Genomic DNA, 21,579 nt, shown 5'->3' with positions numbered 1-21,579 from the left:
ATTCCGCACGTCCAGGGCCTCGCTGCGATGGAGCATTTCCTTTCACGCCGATCACCTGCCACCCTACCTAAAACCTCTTTCCTCATCACCTTAGCCAGCTTCATCCTGACCCACAACTTCTTCACTTTTGAGGGCCAGACATACCAACAATTAAAGGGAACAGCCATGGGCACCAGGATGGCCCCCTCGTACGCCAACCTATTCATGGGTCGCTTAGAGGAAGCCTTCTTGGTTACCCAAGTCTGCCAACCCAAAGTTTGGTACAGATTTATTGATGACATCTTCAAGATCTGGACTCACAGTGAAGAAGAACTCCAGAATTTCCTCTCCAACCTCAACTCCTTTGGTTCCATCAGTTTCACCTGGTCTTACTCCAAATCCCATGCTACTTTCCTTGACGTTGACCTCCACCTGTCCAATGGCCAACTTCACACGTCTGTCCACATCAAACCCACCAACAAGCAACAGTACCTCCATTATGACAGCTGCCACCCATTCCACATCAAACGGTCCCTTCCCTACAGCCTAGGTCTTCGTGGCAAACGAATCTGCTCCAGTCCGGAATCCCTGAATCATTACACCAACAACCTGAAAACAGCTTTCGCATCCCGCAACTACCCTCCCGACCTGGTACAAAAGCAAATAACCAGAGCCACTTCCTCGTCCCCTCAAACCCAGAATCCCCCACAGTAGAACCACAAAAGTGCCCCACTTGTGACAGGATACTTTCCAGGACTGGACCAGACTCTGAATGTGGCTCTCCAGCAGGGATACGACTTCCTCAAATCCTGCCCTGAAATGAGATCCATCCTTCACGAAATCCTCCCCACTCCGCCAAGAGTGTCTTTCCGCCGTCCACCTAACCTTCGTAACCTGTTAGTTCATCCCTACGAAATCCCCAAACCACCTTCCCTACCCTCTGGCTCCTATCCTTGTAACCACCCCCGATGCAAAACCTGTCCCATGCACCCTCCCACGACCACCTACTCCAGTCCTGTAACCCGGAAGGTGTACACGATCAGAGGTAGAGCCACGTGTGAAAGCACCCACGTGATTTACCAACTGACCTGCCTACACTGTGATGCATTCTATGTGGGAATGACCAGCAACAAACTGTCCATTCGCATGAATGGACACAGGCAGACAGTGTTTGTTGGTAATGAGGATCACCCTGTGGCTAAACATGCCTTGGTGCACGGCCAGCACATCTTGGCACAGTGTTACACCGTCCGGGTTATCTGGATACTTCCCACCAACACCAACCTATCCGAACTCCGGAGATGGGAACTTGCCCTTCAGTATATCCTCTCTTCTCGTCATCCGCCAGGCCTCAATCTCCGCTAATTTCAAGTTGCCGCCACTCATACCTCACCTGTCTTTCAACAACTTCTTTGCCTCTACACTTCTACCTCGACTGACATCTCTGCCCAAACTCTTTGTCTTTAAATATGTCTGCTTGTGTCTGTATGTGTGGATGGATATGTGCGTGTGTGCGAGTGTATACCTGTCCTTTTTTCCCCCTAAGGTAAGTCTTTCTGCTCCCGGGATTGGAATGACTCCTTACCCTCTCCCTTAAAACCCACTTCCTTTTGTCTTCCCCTCTCCTTCCCTCTTTCCTGATGAGGCAACAGTTTGTTGCGAAAGCTTGAATTTTGTGTGTATGTTTGTGTTTGTTTGTGTGTCTATCGACCTGCCAGCGCTTTTGTTCGGTAAGTCACCTCATCTTTGTTTTAAACAAAGATGAAGTGACTTACCATACGAAAGCGCTGGCAGGTCGATAGAAACACAGACACATACATACACACAAAATTCAAGCTTGCCCAAACTCTTTGCCTCTGTATATGCCTGCTTGTGTCTGTATATGTGTGGATGGATATGTGTGTGTGTGTGTGTGTGTGTGTGTGTGTGTGTGTGTGTGTGTGCGAGTGTATACCCGTCCTTTTTTCCCCCTAAGGTAAGTCTTTCCGCTCCCGGGATTGGAATGACTCCTTACCCTCTCCCTTAAAACCTACATCCTTTCGTCTTTCCCTCTCCTTCCCTCTTTCCTGATGAGGCAACAGTTTGTTGTGAAAGCTTGAATTTTGTGTGTATGTTTGTGTTTGTTTGTGTGTCTATCGACGTGCCAGCGCTTTCGTTTGGTAAGTCACATCATCTTTTTTTCCCCCAAGGTAAGTCTTTCTGCTCCTGGTATTGGAATGACACCTTACCCTCTTCTTTAAAACCCACATCCCTTCGTCTTTCCCTCTCCTTCCCTCTTTCCTGATGAAGCAACCGTCGGTTGCGAAAGCTTGAATTTTGTGTGTATGTTTGTGTTTGTTTGTGTGTCTATCAACCTGCCAGTGCTTTCATTTGGTGAGGCACATCAACTTACCAAACGGGAAAGCGCTAGCAGACAGACATAATAAAAAAACGGGAAAGCGCTGGCAGACAGACACAATTAAAAAAAACACACAAACAAAATTTTTTATTGTGTCTGTCTGCCAGTGCTTTCTCGTTTGGTAAGTCATGGAATCTTTGTGTTTAATAAATTATTGTATTGGTAACACGTAACAAGCAGTTGGGCCAGTCAGGGCAAGAGCTCCAGTCACTGCATGTTAGTGGAAACTGTCCACCACCAGGCAACAGCATGGTAAGAAAGCAAGCCCCTACTTTCACTACTGCCTGGTGGCAGATAGTTTCTGCCAACATGCAGTGATTGGAGCTCTTGCACTGATTGGCCCGACTGCTTGTTATGTGTTACCAATACAATGATTTCATAAACCTGAAGATGGGATTTAAAATCCCAAAACCGGCCATGGTCTGAATAAATAATTAGTGCAACTGAAGTGGATCTCTCTAAATCAATGATCATAAATTATAGAAATAACATTAATGAGAATAATTATTACTTATTTGAATGACTCTTTGTCATTTAGGAAATGTTTTGTATATTTGGCTTTATAGTTAAGAATAAGACGTTTTAATTTTTTATAACTGGATAAGGATAACATATTATTTTACCATTTGTTCACTTAAAAAAGAATCCTCAAAGTTATTATAATCCATGAAAAATATTTGTTTGTCAAGTGCTGTAGTTCTTTTTGATCATATCAAGTAGTCCAGTATATAATGAAAGTGGTACACTGACCTCTTCCATTACAGTGAACACATTTGATTTTCCTTCTGTTATAGTCTGTATGTGTAGGTTATTTTAATGAACCTTAAACTGATTTGTTTCATTTTCAGTGGCTGCTAAGGGAGTAGCTCCTACTGAAATTCCTGACGTGTCGCCTGATAGCAGTATTTTTTACATCTACATTGGTTTGGGGGCAGCTGCTTCACTTGCCTTTTTTGCTGCCGTCATACATGCTGTGAAATATTTTAGGAGATACCTGTCTTATAATGAAGGTTAGTTTCTCTAAAAGGTATTATTTTTACACTTACCTGCATATATTTTCTGTATCCATCAGTGTCATTATGACAAATAAGTTAAAGTTATAATGTAATTGGATAGATAAAAATCTACTCACCAAGCAGTGGCAGGAGAATACACATTTAAAAGGCGTGACTCTTTGCAAGCTTACAGAGACAGTGGCTCCTTCTTCAAGCAGAAGGGTTAAAGGGGAAGGAAGAGTGGTTAAGGAAAAGGACATTTGGGGTTTAGAGGGGTAGAGTTTTGAAAAGTCTCCCTGAACCCTTGGTCAGGAGAGACTTACTGCACAGGATGAGAAGGAATGACAATCACTCTTTCCCTCTCATCCCATCCAGTAAGTCTCCTCCGACCCAGGGTTTGGGGTGACTAATGTGAACTCTACCCTTTTCCTAAACCTCACCAGCCCCTTTTCTTCATCCCTCTTCCTTTCGTTTCAAGCCTTCTGCCAGAAGAAGGACCCACTGGCTCCAAAAGCTTGCCTGTAGTAATACCTTTTATATGTGGTTCCTCCTCCCACTGCTTGGTGAGTAGATGTGGTGAGTAGATTTTTATCTATCCAATTACATTTAATAAGTTAAAGTTGGTAGATGGTGGAGATTGTAACAACCATTAAACTAATGATAGATAGTTCAACATAAACATTCAGAGAGACTTGTTCCGCTTTAATTTTTTAATATTTTGTAAACATCAGATGATGGTTTAGTGCCAGATTTTTGCAGCAGTGCACTAGAAGAAAGATCTGTCAATCATGTTCCATGCCTAGTTGCTTAATAATGGCTGCCAAATATATTTTGAGATATTATATGTAATAATTTTGTACTAAGGTCCTCTTTTACCAGAAATCGAAAAGAAGGAAAGAATAGCAATATTGTTTAAGACAGAGTGTCTTCTCACCTCCTGCTTTGACTCCCTATAAGAACCTGTCACACAACCTATAAAATGCAAAAGAAGACATATCATTTGAAATATTCAATATAATGAGAAGGAGAGATAGAAAACTGAAAAAGAAAAGTCAAAATCTAACACTGGAAATTCCAGGTTGGAATATCAACAATATTAGGAAAAAGGTAGATTGCTACTCACCATAAAAATAACCTGTTGGCTTGCAGACAGGCTTGAGTGTATGTGTGTGTGTGTGTGTGTGTGTGTGTGTGTGTGTGTGTGTGTGTGTGTGTGTGTGTGTGTTCATTGCTGAATAAGGCTTTGGCCGAAAGCTTTTAATGTGTAACAGCCTTTTCATTGTGCGCACTGCAAGTCAATGGGTCGTCTTTATGGTGAGTAGCAATATATTCTTTTCAGAAAGAAAAAGTAAAGATTAAAAATCCTGAAAAGAAGGGAAATTTGTCTTTCATCATACTGTAAGTGATCAAAGGTGCAGAGCAGTCTTCTTTCCTATTATTATTGGGCTTCAAAACTGATGTAAAATTAGGAATTGTTTATTCATGTTTTCCCTCACCACCTACAGCAGTATTCTATTATTTTCCAAATATATTATTTCATGTACATATTTTATTATATTTTAAAAACAAAGATGATGTGACTTACCAAAAGAAAGTGCTGGCAGGTCGATAGACACACAAACAAACACAAACATACACACAAAATTCACAAAATTTGTTTGTTTGTTTGTTTGTCTATCGACCTGCCAGCGCTTTCTTTTGGTAAGTCACATCATCTTTGTTTTTAGATATATTTTTCCCACTTGGAATGTTTCCCTCTATTATATTCATTTTATTATATTCTTACATACTTAATGCTCATCTTTAATTCTTAGGGGGCACCAAGCCACACTGGACGCCCAGAATATTTCCAAGAGATAAAATTCTGCTTTTGTATGCATGTGATTGTTCACCTTTTATGGATCTAATGACTACATTTAGAAAAATACTCCAGAAGGTGTCTTCGTGGGAGGTAAGTTGAAAGCAAACAAGTATTTACTACAAGGATGGTGAAGAATATCTTTTGTTAAATACTGAGGGCAAAGTCATTAAATTTATACATAAGAATAAGGAAAAAAGTCACAGCTTTCAGATGACATTCTAAAACACTCAAAATATTGTCATATGACACAGTTTAAATCACAGCACTCTATGGAGTTACGAGAAAGAGAATCTAATACAGCAGACCTGAAAGGTGTCATGAATCTCCTCCTGTCATGAGATCGAAGAAATCTTCACTCTAAGAGACAAGCCACTATCTGATGACCCTAGTTCTGTTAAATTCCTGGGAGTTTATTTAAGCTATCTAGAGTAATTTATTTATTAAGACAACTCAGAAATTGTGTACCTGAAACATACATCAGATCATCTTATTTTGCAGTTTTCCAAAGTATAATATCCTATGGGGTAACTGTAGTCATATACATGACATCCTATTATTGCAGAAGAAAGCCATTAGGATAATTACAAATTTTTCACATACGGCTCACTGCAAACCCTTATTTACTAAACAAAAAATTATGACAGTAATAAACCTCTATATATACAATGTCTTAATCTTTACGAAGAAGAACCTACAAGATTTGAAACGTAGAGAAAATGTACATTGTTACAACACAAGAAGCATCAAACACATATACACGCCTTACCACAGACTATCAAAATCAATAAATAGCTATGAAGTCACAGGGCACAAACTATTTAATAAGCTGCCACATGCTATACAGGATCTTCCTGAACATACATTCAAAGAAAGACTGCATGAATGGTTTATTGCCCACCCATTCTATGATATCAATTAATTCTTCAACTGTAAAATGCAATTGTAACTTCATTTGACATTGTCAATTGCTGTAATGGCCTAAAGACAATAAAATCTTTATTATTATTATTATTATTATTATTATTATTATTATTATTATTATTATTATGGACTTTGGATTGGTTGTGACCGGTTGGTGGGTTGGACAGGTCAAGGGCCAGGGTTGATCAAGTGGTGTGAGCCAAGGAATATGAATCTGGTAGCATGAGAAATGTAAGGATAATCTGAGACCCTTTGTGTGTTGGGTAGGATACAAAATTATGATTGCAGTACTTGTGAACTATGGTTGAAAAAGATGTAAGATTTACATTTTTTTAAAGAGCCTGGACATAGCTACACTGTATACAGAAACCATTACATCATATTGTTTTTTCAACAAAATGTAAACTTTAACTTAAAGGAGAGCCTTCAAGCATGTGGAAAAAAATTATCTTATAGAGAGGTTAATATAATGTTTATTGGATATAAGTAAAGTTCAGATGTGCTCTTTCAGGTTTGCGATGTCTTTGACCCACATCAGTGGAATGAAATTGCTATTGGCCGGCAAGAATGGATTCAAAGGCTGTTGTCTGAAGATGATACTGTGATAATAATTGTTGATAGTACAAGTGCAGTGTTACACCAGAATGCTCTGGAGAACAATTATATCATAAACTATTTTCAGCCAAGGCCAAATAGCGATCTGTTTACGTATGCACTTCAGATGATAACCAACAATATACAAAGGAATGTTTACAAGAAGATTTTTGTTGTAAGGTATTATCCACTTCTAATAATATAAATAATTACTTTAAAGTAGTATTTCACATGTAGTGTACAGTGCTTCTGTTGAAAAGTTGAAGACATGGGGAGCTCTATGTCAGTGTTCGCACATAAATAGAAAGTTTTCAAGTATGCAATCAAATTCCCAGCAGTTCCCTCTGCTCTTGCATTTGGAACTTTATTTGTAAGTTATTCACAAGGATTGCTGCATACAACCAGAATTGCTATGGTGACTGAATTCACTGTAAACGCTTCAGTATGAGTTTCCATAAAAATTCTTCTGGGTTCTAGATAAGGTCACATTGTAAAATGATAAAAACAATTTTTTGGACATTATTGCATGTTGCATTTACATGCCTTGAGAAAGACCACTAGAAATAATGACCAAAATGTTGGTTTATCATTTTACAATATGATATGGTCTACAACCCAGAACAATTTTAAGGGAATTGACTCAGACCACAAAAGCCTAGGAGCATAACCAAGCATGAGTTTTGCATCTAGATTAACTGTAGAACTGCAAATCATTTACACAGTTTTGAACATTAATAATAATAGAAAGTTCAAGTTACCAATTTTTTACTTTGTACTTCTGTGCACACCCAAAATAAATTAAAAGTAACTGAAAGTGCATTTCATAGTTGTATAATAACATTTCTGTAAGAATCCAAAAATTAATACAGAAAAATCCCAAATAAAGGTACAACACACTCACAAACAAAACGTATTTTGCCATTAATTTCATAGGATACAGATAATGATTATTATCGTTTTTTATCTATAGGTCTTACACATCTTTTTTTAGATTAAAAAAATAAATAATTAAACAGTAAAGTCAACCACTCACTGTATACTTGAGCCATTGAGAAATCAATAGTCACATAAACGAGACTCAACACATTGCTGAGATTTTCACCAGTGGGCTCTTTAGAGCTAAATAATAAAGAAAATATGCTTGCACATGTGCGGGCATGTGCACACACATGGCTACTTTGTCCCAGGCAACTAAATTTTCCCAGTGTTATAGTGTGAATGGGGTCTGATTAAAAAATAAGATATATATGGGCGACTATGTTAGTTACACCTGTTTTTCTGGTGATCTGTTAATATATAATATTGTCAGTTCATTACTGGATGATAGCCTTTGAAGCATTTGTTCTATTAGTCAATTGTACAGTATCTTCTTCAGTGTCCTGAACATACTGCCAAACGTTTTTATAACTCCCTGTGAAGAGTATAGAATTTAAAAAGCATGTGAATACTACCCCATAATTGCTGCATCAAGGGGGCCTAATTTGTGTGTGTGTGTGTGTGTGTGTGTGTGTGTGTGTGTGTGTGCGCGTACTCCAGCTCAAGAAAGAATTTAATCTGAAAGCTAGCAGGTTTCCCTTCTCTTTCTTGTGAGCCTGTCAATTACTCAACACTTCTGCTATTTGGTTAATGTTCTCCTTTACTCCTAAAGTTCCCACCTGCAGAGTTCTGAGAAACTGGTGTCTGGGGGAATAATCCAGATGGTGCGTGTGGTGAAACAGGCAACAAGGTCATGTTGTGCAGCATGTTTTGCAACAGGATATTGTGTGTTGCCTGCATACTGCCTCTGCCTTTATCCATTCATCCTGATTGATGATGCGGTGGTAGTAATGCTGATGTAAAAGGCTAAACAGTGTTTACATAACAGCTGGTATATTACCTGTCATTTCAAATGTGGCTCTGCCTTCAATAGTATAGGTTTTGCCAGTTACAAGGCTGGAATAGGTGGTGGTAGGAAGTGCATGGGGCAAGTTTTGGAGTGGCGATGGTCACAGGAGTAGGGCCCACAGGAAGATGGGTGCAGAAGGAGGTAGGGTCTGACAAGGATATCTTGGAGATTGGGAGGGTGATGAAAAGCTATTCTAGTTGTGGTGGACAATATCTCAGACAGAATGGATCTCAATTCATGGCACGATTTTAGAAAGTCATGGCCTTGTCAAAGTAGCTGATTAATACATTCAAGACAAGGATAGTACTGTGTGACAAGGAGTAAGCTCTGAAGTTGTTTTGTGGAGGGATCAGCAGTACCAGGATTGGATGCAATGGCCTGGGAAATCTGCTTTTGAACTTGGCTGTTGGGATAATGACGTCCAGTGAAGGCTGAAGTGAGAGTGATGGTGTATTGCTATAAAGAGTCTGCATCTGAACAAAATTTGTTTGCCTTGAATGCCAAGCCTGTATGGGAGGGAACTTATGACATGGAAAAGTACAGTTTTTTGTTAGTAGGTTTGATGCAGATGGAAGTGTGTAGTTGAATTTGGCGATGATCAGATGAACATCAAGGAGAGTGGCATGGTATTTGGAACAGGACCATGTGAAATTTAATTAGGAGAAGTTATTTAGAAATTAGAGAAATTTTTACAGATCAGCCTCAGCGTGAGTCCCTACAGCAAAGATGTCGCCAGTGTACCTAAACCAAACCAGGGGCTGAAGGCTTATGGATCCCACGAGAGCCTTGTCCAAGCAACCCATGAAAAGATTGGTACTGGAAGGAGCCATCCTGGTTCCCATGGCTGTACCCCTGATCTTTTTGTATATCTGCACTTTGAAAGTAAAGTAATTGTCGGTAAGTATACAGTTGGTTGAGTTGGCCAGGAAAGATGTCATGGGTTTGGAATCAGGTGCGCATTGACTGAGGAAATGTTCAGCAGCAGACAGACCATGTAAGTGGGGGTGTTGGTACAGAGGGAGATGGCATCAATGGTGATAAGCAAGGTATTTGGTGGTTGATGATAATGTTTGGTTTGTGGGGTGCTCAACTGCACAGTCATCAGCGCCTGTACAAAGTCCAAATTCTTACACAGCCCATTTTTTTTTTCCGCAATCGAATCACAAAAGATGAAGAGGATGATGATGAAATAATAAGGACAACACAAACACTCATTCCCCGGGCAGAGAAAATCCCCAACCCGGCCGGGAAACGAACCCGGGACGCTAGCCACCAGACCACGAGCTGTGGACATGTGTGGTGGGAGCAGGATGGTCACAGATTTCAGATGATCTAGGAATTGGTTGGTATCTTCAATATGGGGGGGGGGTCTTTGTACTATGGGTTGCAGGTGTTGATCAACTAAGGCAGATATCCATTTGGTGGGTGCTTTGCAGCTAGAAACTCTGGGACAGCCAAGATGGTTGGCTTAGTGGACTTTAGGAAGAACGTAAAAGTTGGAGGTGATTCGTTTGGGTGAGGTAAGAAGTTCTATGGATTGAGGTGTAAGTCCTTGTGAGGGGCCTGAGGTTTTTAGGAAGGACTGGAGGTTAGTTTGAATCCCAGGAATGTGCTCTTGATGGCAGATGCTGTACATAGACCTTCACTAACATAATCCTGTTGATCAAGTACCACTGTGGTAGATTCTTCGTCTGTGGAAGGATAATGATGGAATCATCATTTACATACATGGTCTATCTGCTTCTGAACATTTTCTTAGTCAACACCCACCTGATTCCAAACCCATGATATCCTTCTTGCTCACTTTAATCAACTTCATACTTACCAGCAATTACTTCACCTTTGAGGGGCTGACATACAAACAGATCAGGGGTATGGCCATAGGAACCAGGATGGCTTCTTCCTATGGCAATCTTTTCATGGGTTGCTTGGAGAGGGCTTTCCTGGAATTCATAAGCCTTCAGCCCCTGGTTTAGTTTGGATACATTGATGACATCTTTGCTGTATGGATTCATGGTGAGGCTGATATTAAAAATTTCAAAAATGTCTAAATACCTTCTCCTAATTAAATTTCACACGGGCCTGTTCCAGATACCATGCCACTTTCCTTGATGTTCATCTCATCATCACCAAAGGTCAGCTACACACATCCATCCACATCAAACCTACTAACAAAAAACTGTACTTACATTTTGACAGTTGCCATTCTTTCCATGTCAAACGTTCCCTCCCATACAGGCTTGGCATTCGAGGCAAACATATTTGTTCAGATGCAGACTCTTTATAGCAGTACACCATCACTCTCACTTCAGCCTTCACTGGACGTCATTATCCCAACAGCCTAGTTCAAAAGCAGATTTCCCAGGCCATTACATCCCATCCTGGTACTGCTGATACCTCCAAAAAACAACTTCAGAGCACACCCCTTGTCACACAGTATTATCCTTGTCAGCTACTTTGACAAGGCCGTGACTTCCTAAAATTATGCCATGAAATGAGATCCTTTCTGTCTAAGATATTGCCCACCACACCTAGAATAGCTTTTCATTGCCCTCCCAATCTCCACAATATCCTTGTCAGACCCTATCTCCTTCTACACCCATCTCCCTATGGCTCCTACCCCTATGACCATTGCCACTGTAGAATGTGCCCTATGCACTTCCTACCACCACCTATTCCAACCTTGTAACTGGCCAAACCTATACTATCAAATGACAGGTCATATACCAGCTGTTATGTAAATACTGTTTGGCCTTTTACATTGGCATGACTACCAACTTGTTATCAGTCAGGATAAATAGGTATAGGCAGGGGTATACAGGCAATAAACAATGCCCACTGCAGAGCATGCTGTACAATGTGACCTTGGTGCCCGTTTCACCACACGCACCATTTGGGTTCTTCCGCCAGACACCAGTTCTCAGAAGTCCATAGGTGGGAACTAGCACTGCAACATGTCCTCGGTTTTCGTCACCCACCTGGCCTTAATTTAAATTAATTCCTTCCATTTTAATATTTCTTCATGGTAACTACTTTATTCTTCACTCCCTTTTAGTTTTCTACATCTTTCATTTTCTGACATCTATTTTTCATTCTCTCTCCTCCCACCTCTGTTACATACAATGCACTTAGCTTTTCACTCTTATTAACTCATGGATGGTATTTTACTAGTAATCTCTGTCTTGCATATTACTCTGTCTTCCACCTTTAAGCTCTCAGGTTTTCAAATCTCGTACGGTGCAGTCCACAACAATCAGTCTTTCATTCTCACCCTGTCTGGTAAGTTTCCTCTGACCCGAGGTTCTGGGTGACTTTTCTGAACTGTACTCCTTTCCCTAAACCTCTCCAGTCCTTTTCCTTCACCCCTCTTCCTTCCCCTTCAACTCTCCCGCCAGAAGAAGGAGCCACTGTCTCCAAAAGCTTGTAAAAGTTAAACCCTTTTGTGTGTGTTCCCCTGCCACTGCTTGGTGAGTAGGTTTTTTTATCTATCCAAAGACACATATTATGGAGCACAAGCATTATATATACTGTGTAATCAGTAAACTAAATCAACTGAGCCATGAGAAAAAGTATTTCAGTCAGATGGCCATTTGCCACAAGTGAAAATTCATTAAGGCTGTCAGAGTAGCAATGCAGCCAGTTGCTATGAACTATGGGGAGAGCTTCAGGTGTTTTCTGTCGTGATTGCCAGTTACTGCAAGCCAGCAGGCTGAATGCATGTGGACCAGTCCCACTGTATCTTTTAAACAAAATACTGGAGGTTGGAGGTATCATTAGATCATGATGGCACTGATGACAACCAATAAAAATAAACATAAAATTTTCTTAGCAATAGCACTGGTTGCTGACGGTAACTGGTGAAAATTGATGTGAAATATTTCTAGCAATAAACATCTGATATCCCTCAGTCTTGAGCCTGTCATCCAGTTACGGCAGTATGCCAGTGCTTCCAGTAATGCTCACTGAAGCAGCAGGACCAAATAGCATATGTGAAGCAGAAATGACAATCACAATCACATTGATGAAATATACTGACAACAGTAAATGAAACATTGGTTGTTTTATCATAGGCTAATATGGACACACACCGCAAAGAATTTCACTGAAGTGGACTCGGCTATAAAAGACTATGTTGCTATACAAACAGTGCCTATACCATGAGGATTGATTTATACCCTGAGTACACATGCTGAATTGTCTGTAAGAGATTAAGGGAGTCAAAGCAAATCAGGAGCCTTCTACCACTGAGGTATTTCCCTTGTTCCAGTACCTGCCTAAAACATGTGGCTCAATTTCATAGATGGATAAGTGATGCTGTAGGTGATGTATTCAGTTTCTGTGGGTATTCCAAATGCATACTGTGGATTGTGCGAACATGATAATGAGAAGAGGACTCTCCACCATCTGTTTTACTTTGTATGCAAGTCACATCATGAGAAGCTGCGGATGGATGTGGTTCACCAGTTGCAGCACAGAAACAGCTGGTTTAGTAGGATTTTATGGTGAATCTAATGCTGCTACAGATTGCATCCAACATCTTTAAAGAAAAAGATCTAGCCAATTTTAACAATGCAGAACTGTAGAAGAAAGAAGTGTTGGTGGTGATTATTGTCACTGTCATCAACCCTCATCACCACCACCACCACCTCCACCATCATCATCCAGTGCCTGGAAGATTATTTTAAATAGTTAATTGGTTGCATTGTAATCATATTGCTAATACTCTAGCACAGTGTTTATAATGTACAGAATGGTCTCGTAAATGCTTACAAGAATTACAATGTTTGCATATCTCTGCAGTTAAACTTTGTGACACACCAGTTAGGAAGGCGTGATCTACATTGCGCTCAGCTGTGAAAGCCAGAAATATAACACCACATCATTTGGCTGGGGACAATGAGCACACTGGCATATCTGAACAGGTTAAACATAAAGCATAAATGAAAAATTAGAAGAATAGTGTCAAAACACTGTAGACCAGCATATTGTATGGGCCCGCTCAGGGTAAATATAACAGGTGAAAGAACATAAACAGGATCACAAAAAGGTTACCATTAGCTATCTCCTCAAAAATGGGCAATGCATATGTGAAATCCCTGACAACATGGTCCCTGTAGTGTGTGCTGAACAGATGAAGCACCTGTGGGTCGAAGTATGGTAAAAATATATAGAATAAAATAATCATTTGAAAAACCTTATGAATGAACACTGTACCGAAGAGTTGAAGCCTCATTCCAGAATGCATTTACTTTCACAGGATTTGTTTTGCATTGATGTTACTGAATAATATCATAAATTAATATTCAAATACTACATAAGGTCAGTTAATTTCTGTATTTTCATTAGTTTACTTATAATACTTTAACCAATTCTTTTTCTTACTCTTGTTCTTGTTCTTATTCTTATTCTTCAACTTCTTTACTTGCCCATAATAACTTTCACTATCTTGGACGAATACAATCTTGCCTTAGAATTTGGATTCTCTGTGTGGAGAGAATTTTCTAATTACAATATGACTGTTTAAAGTATTATAGATTAATTGATGGAAATATGGAACTTAACTGACTGTATATAGTAACCAAGTATTTATTTATGACATTGTTCAGTAACATCAATACAACGAAAATGTGTTAAACTGATGTTTTTAGCTTTCTGTCAAAAAAGTTAAAAATTCTTTTTGTTATTCTTTTCTTGTCTAGCCTTTTTAGATGCTCATACAATACAGCTCTTCTCCTCTGTCTAATATTTGTTCTATTCATTCATAAACTTATTTATTACTTCTTAATTTCCATTTTCAATTCTCATGTTCTGGCATTAATTTTCCTGACTATTTTCCTTTCTTTGTTTTCTGTTTCATCTAATTGTTTGGCTGTATTTAATGAAAGGAATTTTGAAGCATAAAGGCATTCTGATCTAATGACAGTGTTATATGGCATAGTTTTGTATTTGTGGATAAAGATTTCTTGTTATACAGGTTTTTGTTAATTGAAGACCCATTTCAGCTTCCTTGCTCTTACTAAGTTAGCATCTTAGCCAGAGTATTGTTTGTATTATTTGACATATATATTTAAATTTTGTAGCCTTTTTTATTCTTCCATAATCAGTTTCCATGTATTTTGGTGTCTCCTTCACATCAGTCATATACACTACTTTTCAAAAGATATATATATAGTCCCATTTTAGAATGTGTCTCTTGTAGGAGATTTATTTCTACTGTATTTTTATGACTGTATATATGTTGCCTTCGCTAACTTTAAGTTTACCCACAGTGTGCCTATGCAGCATGTTTGTCTACCATGTTTCAACACATTTCTATAATTTTCATGTAGGCTTTAATGTTAAGCACTTTCAGGTATGCCAGTGTGCTTGTTATCCTCCACCAATTCATGCAGTGTTAGATTGACAGCCTCCACAGCAAAGCACAATGTAGATCAGGCTGTCTTGGCTGATGTGTCACAACTTTCGATTCCTTAAGGCAGGTATTACCTGTGCAACTGGATTCTTGGTTTCCTGTCAGAAAGGTTACAGTACACGAGAATAGTGTGCGCTTATATGAAACTTCCAGGCAGATTAAAACTGTGTGCTGGACTGAGAATCGAACTCGGGAACTTTGCCTTTCGTGGGCAAGTGTTCTATCATCTGAGCTACCGAAGCACGGCTCAGGGCCTGTTCTCACAGCTTCAATTCTGCCAGTACCTTGTCTCCTACCTTCCAAACTTCACAGAAGCTCTTCTGTGAACCTTGCAGAGGCAAAGGTCCCGAGTTCGAGTCTCGGTCCGACACACAGTTTTAATCTGCCAGGAAGATTCGTTACAGTACACGGCCATTGACAGGAAGCTACCTGAATTCCCCATAGAATCCTTAATGTGTATGAACAATTTAGGAGACAGACTGTGAAGACCTTTTGGATTGTTTGCAGTTGATGCTGTCATTTATCATCTAATAAAGTCATCAGAAGATCAACATGAATTGGAAAATTGAATGGTGAAAAAAGTGCAATTTCACCCTAACAACAAAAAGTGTGAGGCCCGCCACACCAGTAATTAAAAAAAAAAAAAAATTATTACATTTGGTTTACATTATAGAACACAAATTTAAAGGTTGTCAGTTCCTCTCAATTTGTGTATTTTATCAGGCTACACAATGAAAAATTATAGAATAACAACAAAACCATTGCTCTCCATACATCTCAGATATTTAACAGATTTATTTAATGTATGGAATAAGCAAACTGACGCTCATTTAAACTTGTATGACTTCTTTTTTCTGTCTACAGGTTCAGTGGTTTCTCAGAAGATGGGCAGACACTAAGGCATATTGCTCCACTACGAAGATATATATTGCCTGATCACTTCCATCAACTCCTCAGCAGCCTCAAAGAGTATGAAATTTTTACTACATATTCATTCTTCAAAACTTTCTGTTTCTTGGAGTGGACAATAAACAGGGTGAATCACGTAAGACATAACACCCCTTTTATTTTGTAAATGGTTGCAGACATTGTAATGAGGTATTTGGGGAAACAATAGTAAGTAAAGAGGCACTTAATTTGATAAGTGATAAAGAGTCTTAACTCTTGTATTGATCAAAATATTGATACAAGCATAATTTTTTTAAAATGGAAAGATATACATAATTAATGGCATCTGAAAGTGCTTGAAAAGACATTTGTCTGACAGCAGATGTTTTACCTTTAAGAAGCATTCAGGCAGACAGGTCAGGCTTTTTTTTTTTTTTCTTTTCAAAACTAAGAAACCTCATTCAGTAGTTTCTTTCACCATAAATAGGGCTGTTTGTCTTTATGAAGTGTGAATGGCCAACATTTCCGTTTCAGCTTTGATGAGTAAACAGCAATGGGGAGGGTTTAAATGGACAACTGCTTGACATAACCATAGTTGTTTCCACTAAAACCTGGAACTGCACAAATGTTTAAAATGGTTTCTCTGAGACCCATATGATGCCCCAGAAGCTAGCATACAATATAGTTCCATACACAAAAATCATAGCTGACCCTGTATTTATGTCATACAGGAAATGAAGTTTTATCTGAGTAGTGTAGATCTGTCTTGCTCCATATAACAATGGAGCCTGGCATTAGAGCTTTGCTAATGGTGATTACACTGCAATAATTGACTCTGCCTGCATTTCTTGAATTCTTTTGTGGAAGGTTTCTGTGTCAATATTAACAAGTTCTATATAACTGTAATTGTCTTTCCAAGACCTACTGACAGCGATTATGGAAAGTAAACAGTTCCATAAAAAAAATTTAAAAGAAACTTGCTTCAGTATCTCATTCGATATAAGAGTTAAGACTCTTTATCACATACCAAAGCGCATACACCTTACCCTACTTTCATTTGTTGAAAACCTCGTTATGATATCTGTAATTGTTCATGAAATAAAAGATGTGTTATGTATTACTTGATTCACCCTGTATATTAGTACACCTTTAACAAAAATATCAGAAATGTTAGACTGATACTCATAACATAGAGGAGGCACTGAGTGACAGATAGACACATTTAAAAATGGACTAAGCATAGGAGAGAGTCCTTCTCAATACATAGAAAAACACATACACAAACAATTCACACACACATGACTGTTGTCTCTGAGTGCTAAGACCCAACAGTGGTGAGCAGTGGTCTCAGCTGAGGTAGGTAGTGGTTGTAGGTGTGTGATGGGGAGGAGGATAACAGGATAGAGGTGGTGGGAAGTTGCAGTAATGCTAGCTGTGCGCAGGGACATCATGGGGAGAGGGTGGTGGGCTAATACATGAAGCATCAAGAGGCTGTGATAGCAGTGGTGGGAGAAGAGAGAAGCAGATGAGCGAGAAGAGCTATGCAGGCGTGTACTGGGGAGCACAGAAAGTGTGTGTAACAAGGAAACGGATAGATACGGGGGACAGGAACTATCAAAGGCTAAGCTCAGGTTGTGTGGTGGGGTCATTACATAAACAAAGGAGGTGCTGTATGGAAGATTTCCACCTGTTCATTTAAGAAAAAAGTGATGTTGATGGTAAGAATCCAGATGGCCTAGGCTATCAAGCATGGTGTGAACCAGGGTGCAACGTTTTAGAAGCAAGGGTGGAATGGGGATGGATCAGATAGATCATGTGCACAATGGAGTACCAGTGTGGGAGGGATGAGGAGCATAGTAGGGAGAATATTTCTCATTTCAGTAGACAATGAGAGGTAGTCAGAACCCTGGCAGAGAGTGTTCCAGTCCTGGATGTTACTGAATCATGAGGAGAGACTTCTTTCAGGTAAGTCAGTGGGTATGTTGGGAGACCAGGTGTGAGAGAGCTGTTTCTGAACAAGATTGGGAGGCTAATTTCAGTCTTTTTAAGGTCTCAGTGGGTGCTTCATCATATCTGAAAAATAACTTCTTGTAACTCTATATGCAATGATCACAAGTGGCAAGGCTGTATGGAAGGGATTTTTTGGTGGGAAATGGGTAGCAGCTGTCAAGATAGAGGTATGTTGGTGGTTGGTAGGTATTACGTGTGTCTGCTAAGTGCAAATTAGATGAATATATGTGAGAAGTGGCAAACACATAGCTGCACGTATGGTCAACATAGGCATGTTGCCATGTTTTGAAAGTGGTTGAGACCATTGCTACAGGCTGACTCAGAAGTTACTGAATCACTGAGTGCTTGTTAAGTGAGAGGAAAGCATGTTTGGTTTGGCAGGTGAGAAATAAACATAAGGAAGTAGAGGAACAAAAGGATGAACACTGAATAATGTAATGCAATAAAGAAAAGGAAGAAAGGGAAACTGAACTGGTTTGTATGATGGAAGAGAATAAACTAGACAAACTCAAACAACGAAAATCCATGATCAAGGAATAACAATATTATATAGGGTAGAATGATACTCAACATACAGAGGAGATGATGAGCAGCAGACAGGTATCTTTAAAAGTATTTTTGTGTGTAGGCTAAGCTGTTAGACAGAGAGGGAAAAAGACAAGCACAATCTCATTCTGGAAACATCCCCCAGGCTATGGCTAAGCCATGTCTCCGCAATATCCTTTCTTTCAGGAGTGCTAGTTCTGCAAGGTTCGGAGGAGAGCTTCTGTAAAGTTTGGAAGGTAGGAGACGAGGTACGGGCAGAAGTAAAGCTGTGAGGACGGGGTGTGAGTCGTGCTTGGGTAGCTCAGTTGGTAGAGCACTTGCCCGCGAAAGGCAAAGCTCCTGAGTTCGAGTCTTGGTCTGGCACACAGTTTTAATCTGCCAGGAAGTTTCATATCAGCGCACACTCCGCTGCAGAGTGAAAATCTCATTCTGGAAACATCCCCCAGGCTGTGGCTAAGCCATGTCTCCACAATATCCTTTCTTTCAGGAGAGCTAGTTCTGCAAGGTTTGCAGGAGAGCTTCTGTTTGGAAGGTAGGAGACGAGGTACTGGCAGAAGTAAAGCTGTGAGGACGGGGCGTGAGTCGTGCTTGGGTAGCTCAGTTGGTAGAGCACTTGCCCACGAAAGGCAAAGGTCCTGAGTTCGAGTCTCAGTCCGACACACAGTTTTAATCTGCCAGGAAGTTTCATTCATAAATATATTAGGAAAATACTGATAGAATGTAAATAATTTTGGAGTAGAGGAGACCACTCACTGAATAGCAGATGCATTGAGTAATCAACAGGCACACACAAAAGAGAAAGAAAACTTGATAGCTTTCAGAATCAATCCTTTCTCCAGCAAGTGTACTGCACACACACACACACACACACACACACACACACTTACACACACACACACACACACACACACACTGACACAGTGTTAGCAGGATGCACAATGCCATGATTTCAGTTTGTCTGGTTAACTGGGTGAGAAAATGAGGGAGGGGGGGGGGGGGGGGAGGCAGGAAGGTGGGTTGGGGATGGGTAGGTAGTGGCCCTGAGAGAGGCAGCCAGTATATTGGGTAGGGATGCGGTGGAAAGGTGTGGGAGGTATATGGGCTAATGGGCTAGGTATGTGATGCACGTGCCAAAACCAGTGGAGAGTGTCACATAATGGAGGTGATGTGGAGACATAAACAGGTGTGGGGGGTTGTGTGTTTGTATTCCCTTTCACCTGCTTCATTTGCTGAATTTTTATATTTTCTTCTTTTTCAGTTAAATACAATATTTTCCATGTTATCCTAGGATTTCTGCTAGGCCTTTTTATCCATTTTATCCTCTGCTGTCTTCTTTATTTCATCTCTTAAAGTTATCCATTTGTCTTCTACTATATTCCTTTCCCCATTCTAGTCAGCTGCTGCCTATTGCTCCCTCTGAAATCCTCAACGACCTCTTGTTCTTTCAACTTATCCAGGTCCCATCTCCTGAATTTCCTACCTTTTTGCAATTTCTTAAGTTTTAAACTACAGCTTATAACCTATAAATTGTGGTCAGATTCCACATCTGCCCCTGGAAATGCCTTACAATTTAAAATCTGGTTCTGAAATCCCCGCCTTACCATTATATAATCAGTCTGAAGCCTTCTGGTGCCTCCAGACCCCTTCCACATATACAGCCTTCTTTTATTATTTTTAAACCACATATTAGTGATGATTAAATTGTGCTCTGTGCAAAGTTCTACCGGGCAGCTTCCACTTTCATTTCCTTCCCTCAGTCCATATTCACCTACTGTGTTTCCTTCTCTTCCTATTCCAGCTATCGAATTTCAGTCCCCCATCACAATTTTAATTTTTTGTCTCCTGTAACTATCTGGATAATTTGTTTTATAGAATCACACAGTTTTCAGTCTCTTCATCATCTGTGGAGCTTGTTGGCATATAAACTTGTATTACTGTGATGGCTGTGTCTGTCTTGGCTACAATGATTTATTCATTATGCTGTCCATAGCATTTTACTCACATTCCAATTTTCTTATTCATTATTAAACCCACTCCTGCATTACCCCTATTTGATTTTGTATTTATAACCCTGTATTCTCCTGACTAGAAGTCCTGTTCCTCCTGCCACCGAACTTCTATAATTCCCACTATATCTAGCTACAACCTATCCATTCCCCTTTCTAAATTTTCTAACCTACCTGCTCAAGTAAGGGATCTAACATTCCATACTCCAATCTGTAGAGCACCAGTTTTGTTTCTCCTGATGATGAAATGCTCCTGAGTAGTTCCCACCCAGAAATTCAAATGGGGTATGATTTAACACCAGGATGTTTTACACGAGAGGAAGCTGTCATCATTCAACCATGCAGCAGACCTGCAGGCCCTTGGGAAAAATTACAGCTGTGGTGTGCCTTGCTTTAAGCCATTTGCACCATCATCAGAGCAAGCCTGTTTCGGTTGATGATACAAGGCCAGCTCAGTCAATCACCCAGACTGTTAACACTGCAACTACTGAAAAGGCTGTTGCTCCTCTTCAGGAACCATACAGTTGTCTGGCTTCTCAACAGGTAGCCCTTCATCATGGTTGCACCTATAGTACATGTATCTGTATCACTGAGGCATGCAGCCCATCCCCATCAATGGCAAGGCCCATGGTTCATGACAAGAATAGTATAAGAAATTACATGCAATTGTAGGCAGATTGTCTTCATAATCATCTTTCAACACTACCATGATCCAGCCTTCCCCATTTTTAATACACATTTTCTCATTTTGCCAAGGAGTGTTGCTGGTTGTAGCTTTTAGGTTAGGGATATTTTGACTAATAACACAAAATCTTGAGACACAATATTTCAATGTTTTATTTTCCTGCTTGAGTTAAATGTATTTTGGAGCTTCAATGGCTACATTAAAATGTTACATTAACTGTGTTTGTTTGTCATCTTCATTTGAACATGAAATGAGTGCCTTGTTTCTCAAAGAAAGTTAGCCTAGACTTAGTCAAAATTCATTCAAAAACTTTGTCAAAACCTTTAAAACTGGGGTGAAATGGTAATTCATACTCATCACTAAATTCTATAATTCCATTCATCACTTGCAAATATATTC

General features: G+C 39.8%; 1 protein-coding gene across 3 annotated transcripts in view; it reads left to right on the top strand.

Moving 5' to 3' along the window:
• The window catches only part of LOC124803100, a 123,262-nt gene that overhangs the window by 96,022 nt on the left and 5,661 nt on the right, over positions 1–21,579 (top strand). For all 3 annotated transcript variants that reach the window (XM_047264255.1, XM_047264257.1, XM_047264256.1), the window contains exons 10-13: positions 3,226–3,387; positions 5,187–5,323; positions 6,666–6,928; positions 15,910–16,014. In XM_047264255.1, coding sequence (XP_047120211.1) covers positions 3,226–3,387; positions 5,187–5,323; positions 6,666–6,928; positions 15,910–16,014 — 667 coding nt within the window. The remainder of the gene's footprint in view (positions 1–3,225; positions 3,388–5,186; positions 5,324–6,665; positions 6,929–15,909; positions 16,015–21,579) is intronic.

This window comes from Schistocerca piceifrons, chromosome 6, assembly GCF_021461385.2.
Source record: "Schistocerca piceifrons isolate TAMUIC-IGC-003096 chromosome 6, iqSchPice1.1, whole genome shotgun sequence".
Classification (NCBI taxonomy): Eukaryota; Metazoa; Arthropoda; class Insecta; order Orthoptera; family Acrididae; genus Schistocerca; species Schistocerca piceifrons.
The sequence above is the reverse complement of the archived record's forward strand: the minus strand, read 5'-3'. Positions and strand labels throughout refer to the sequence as shown.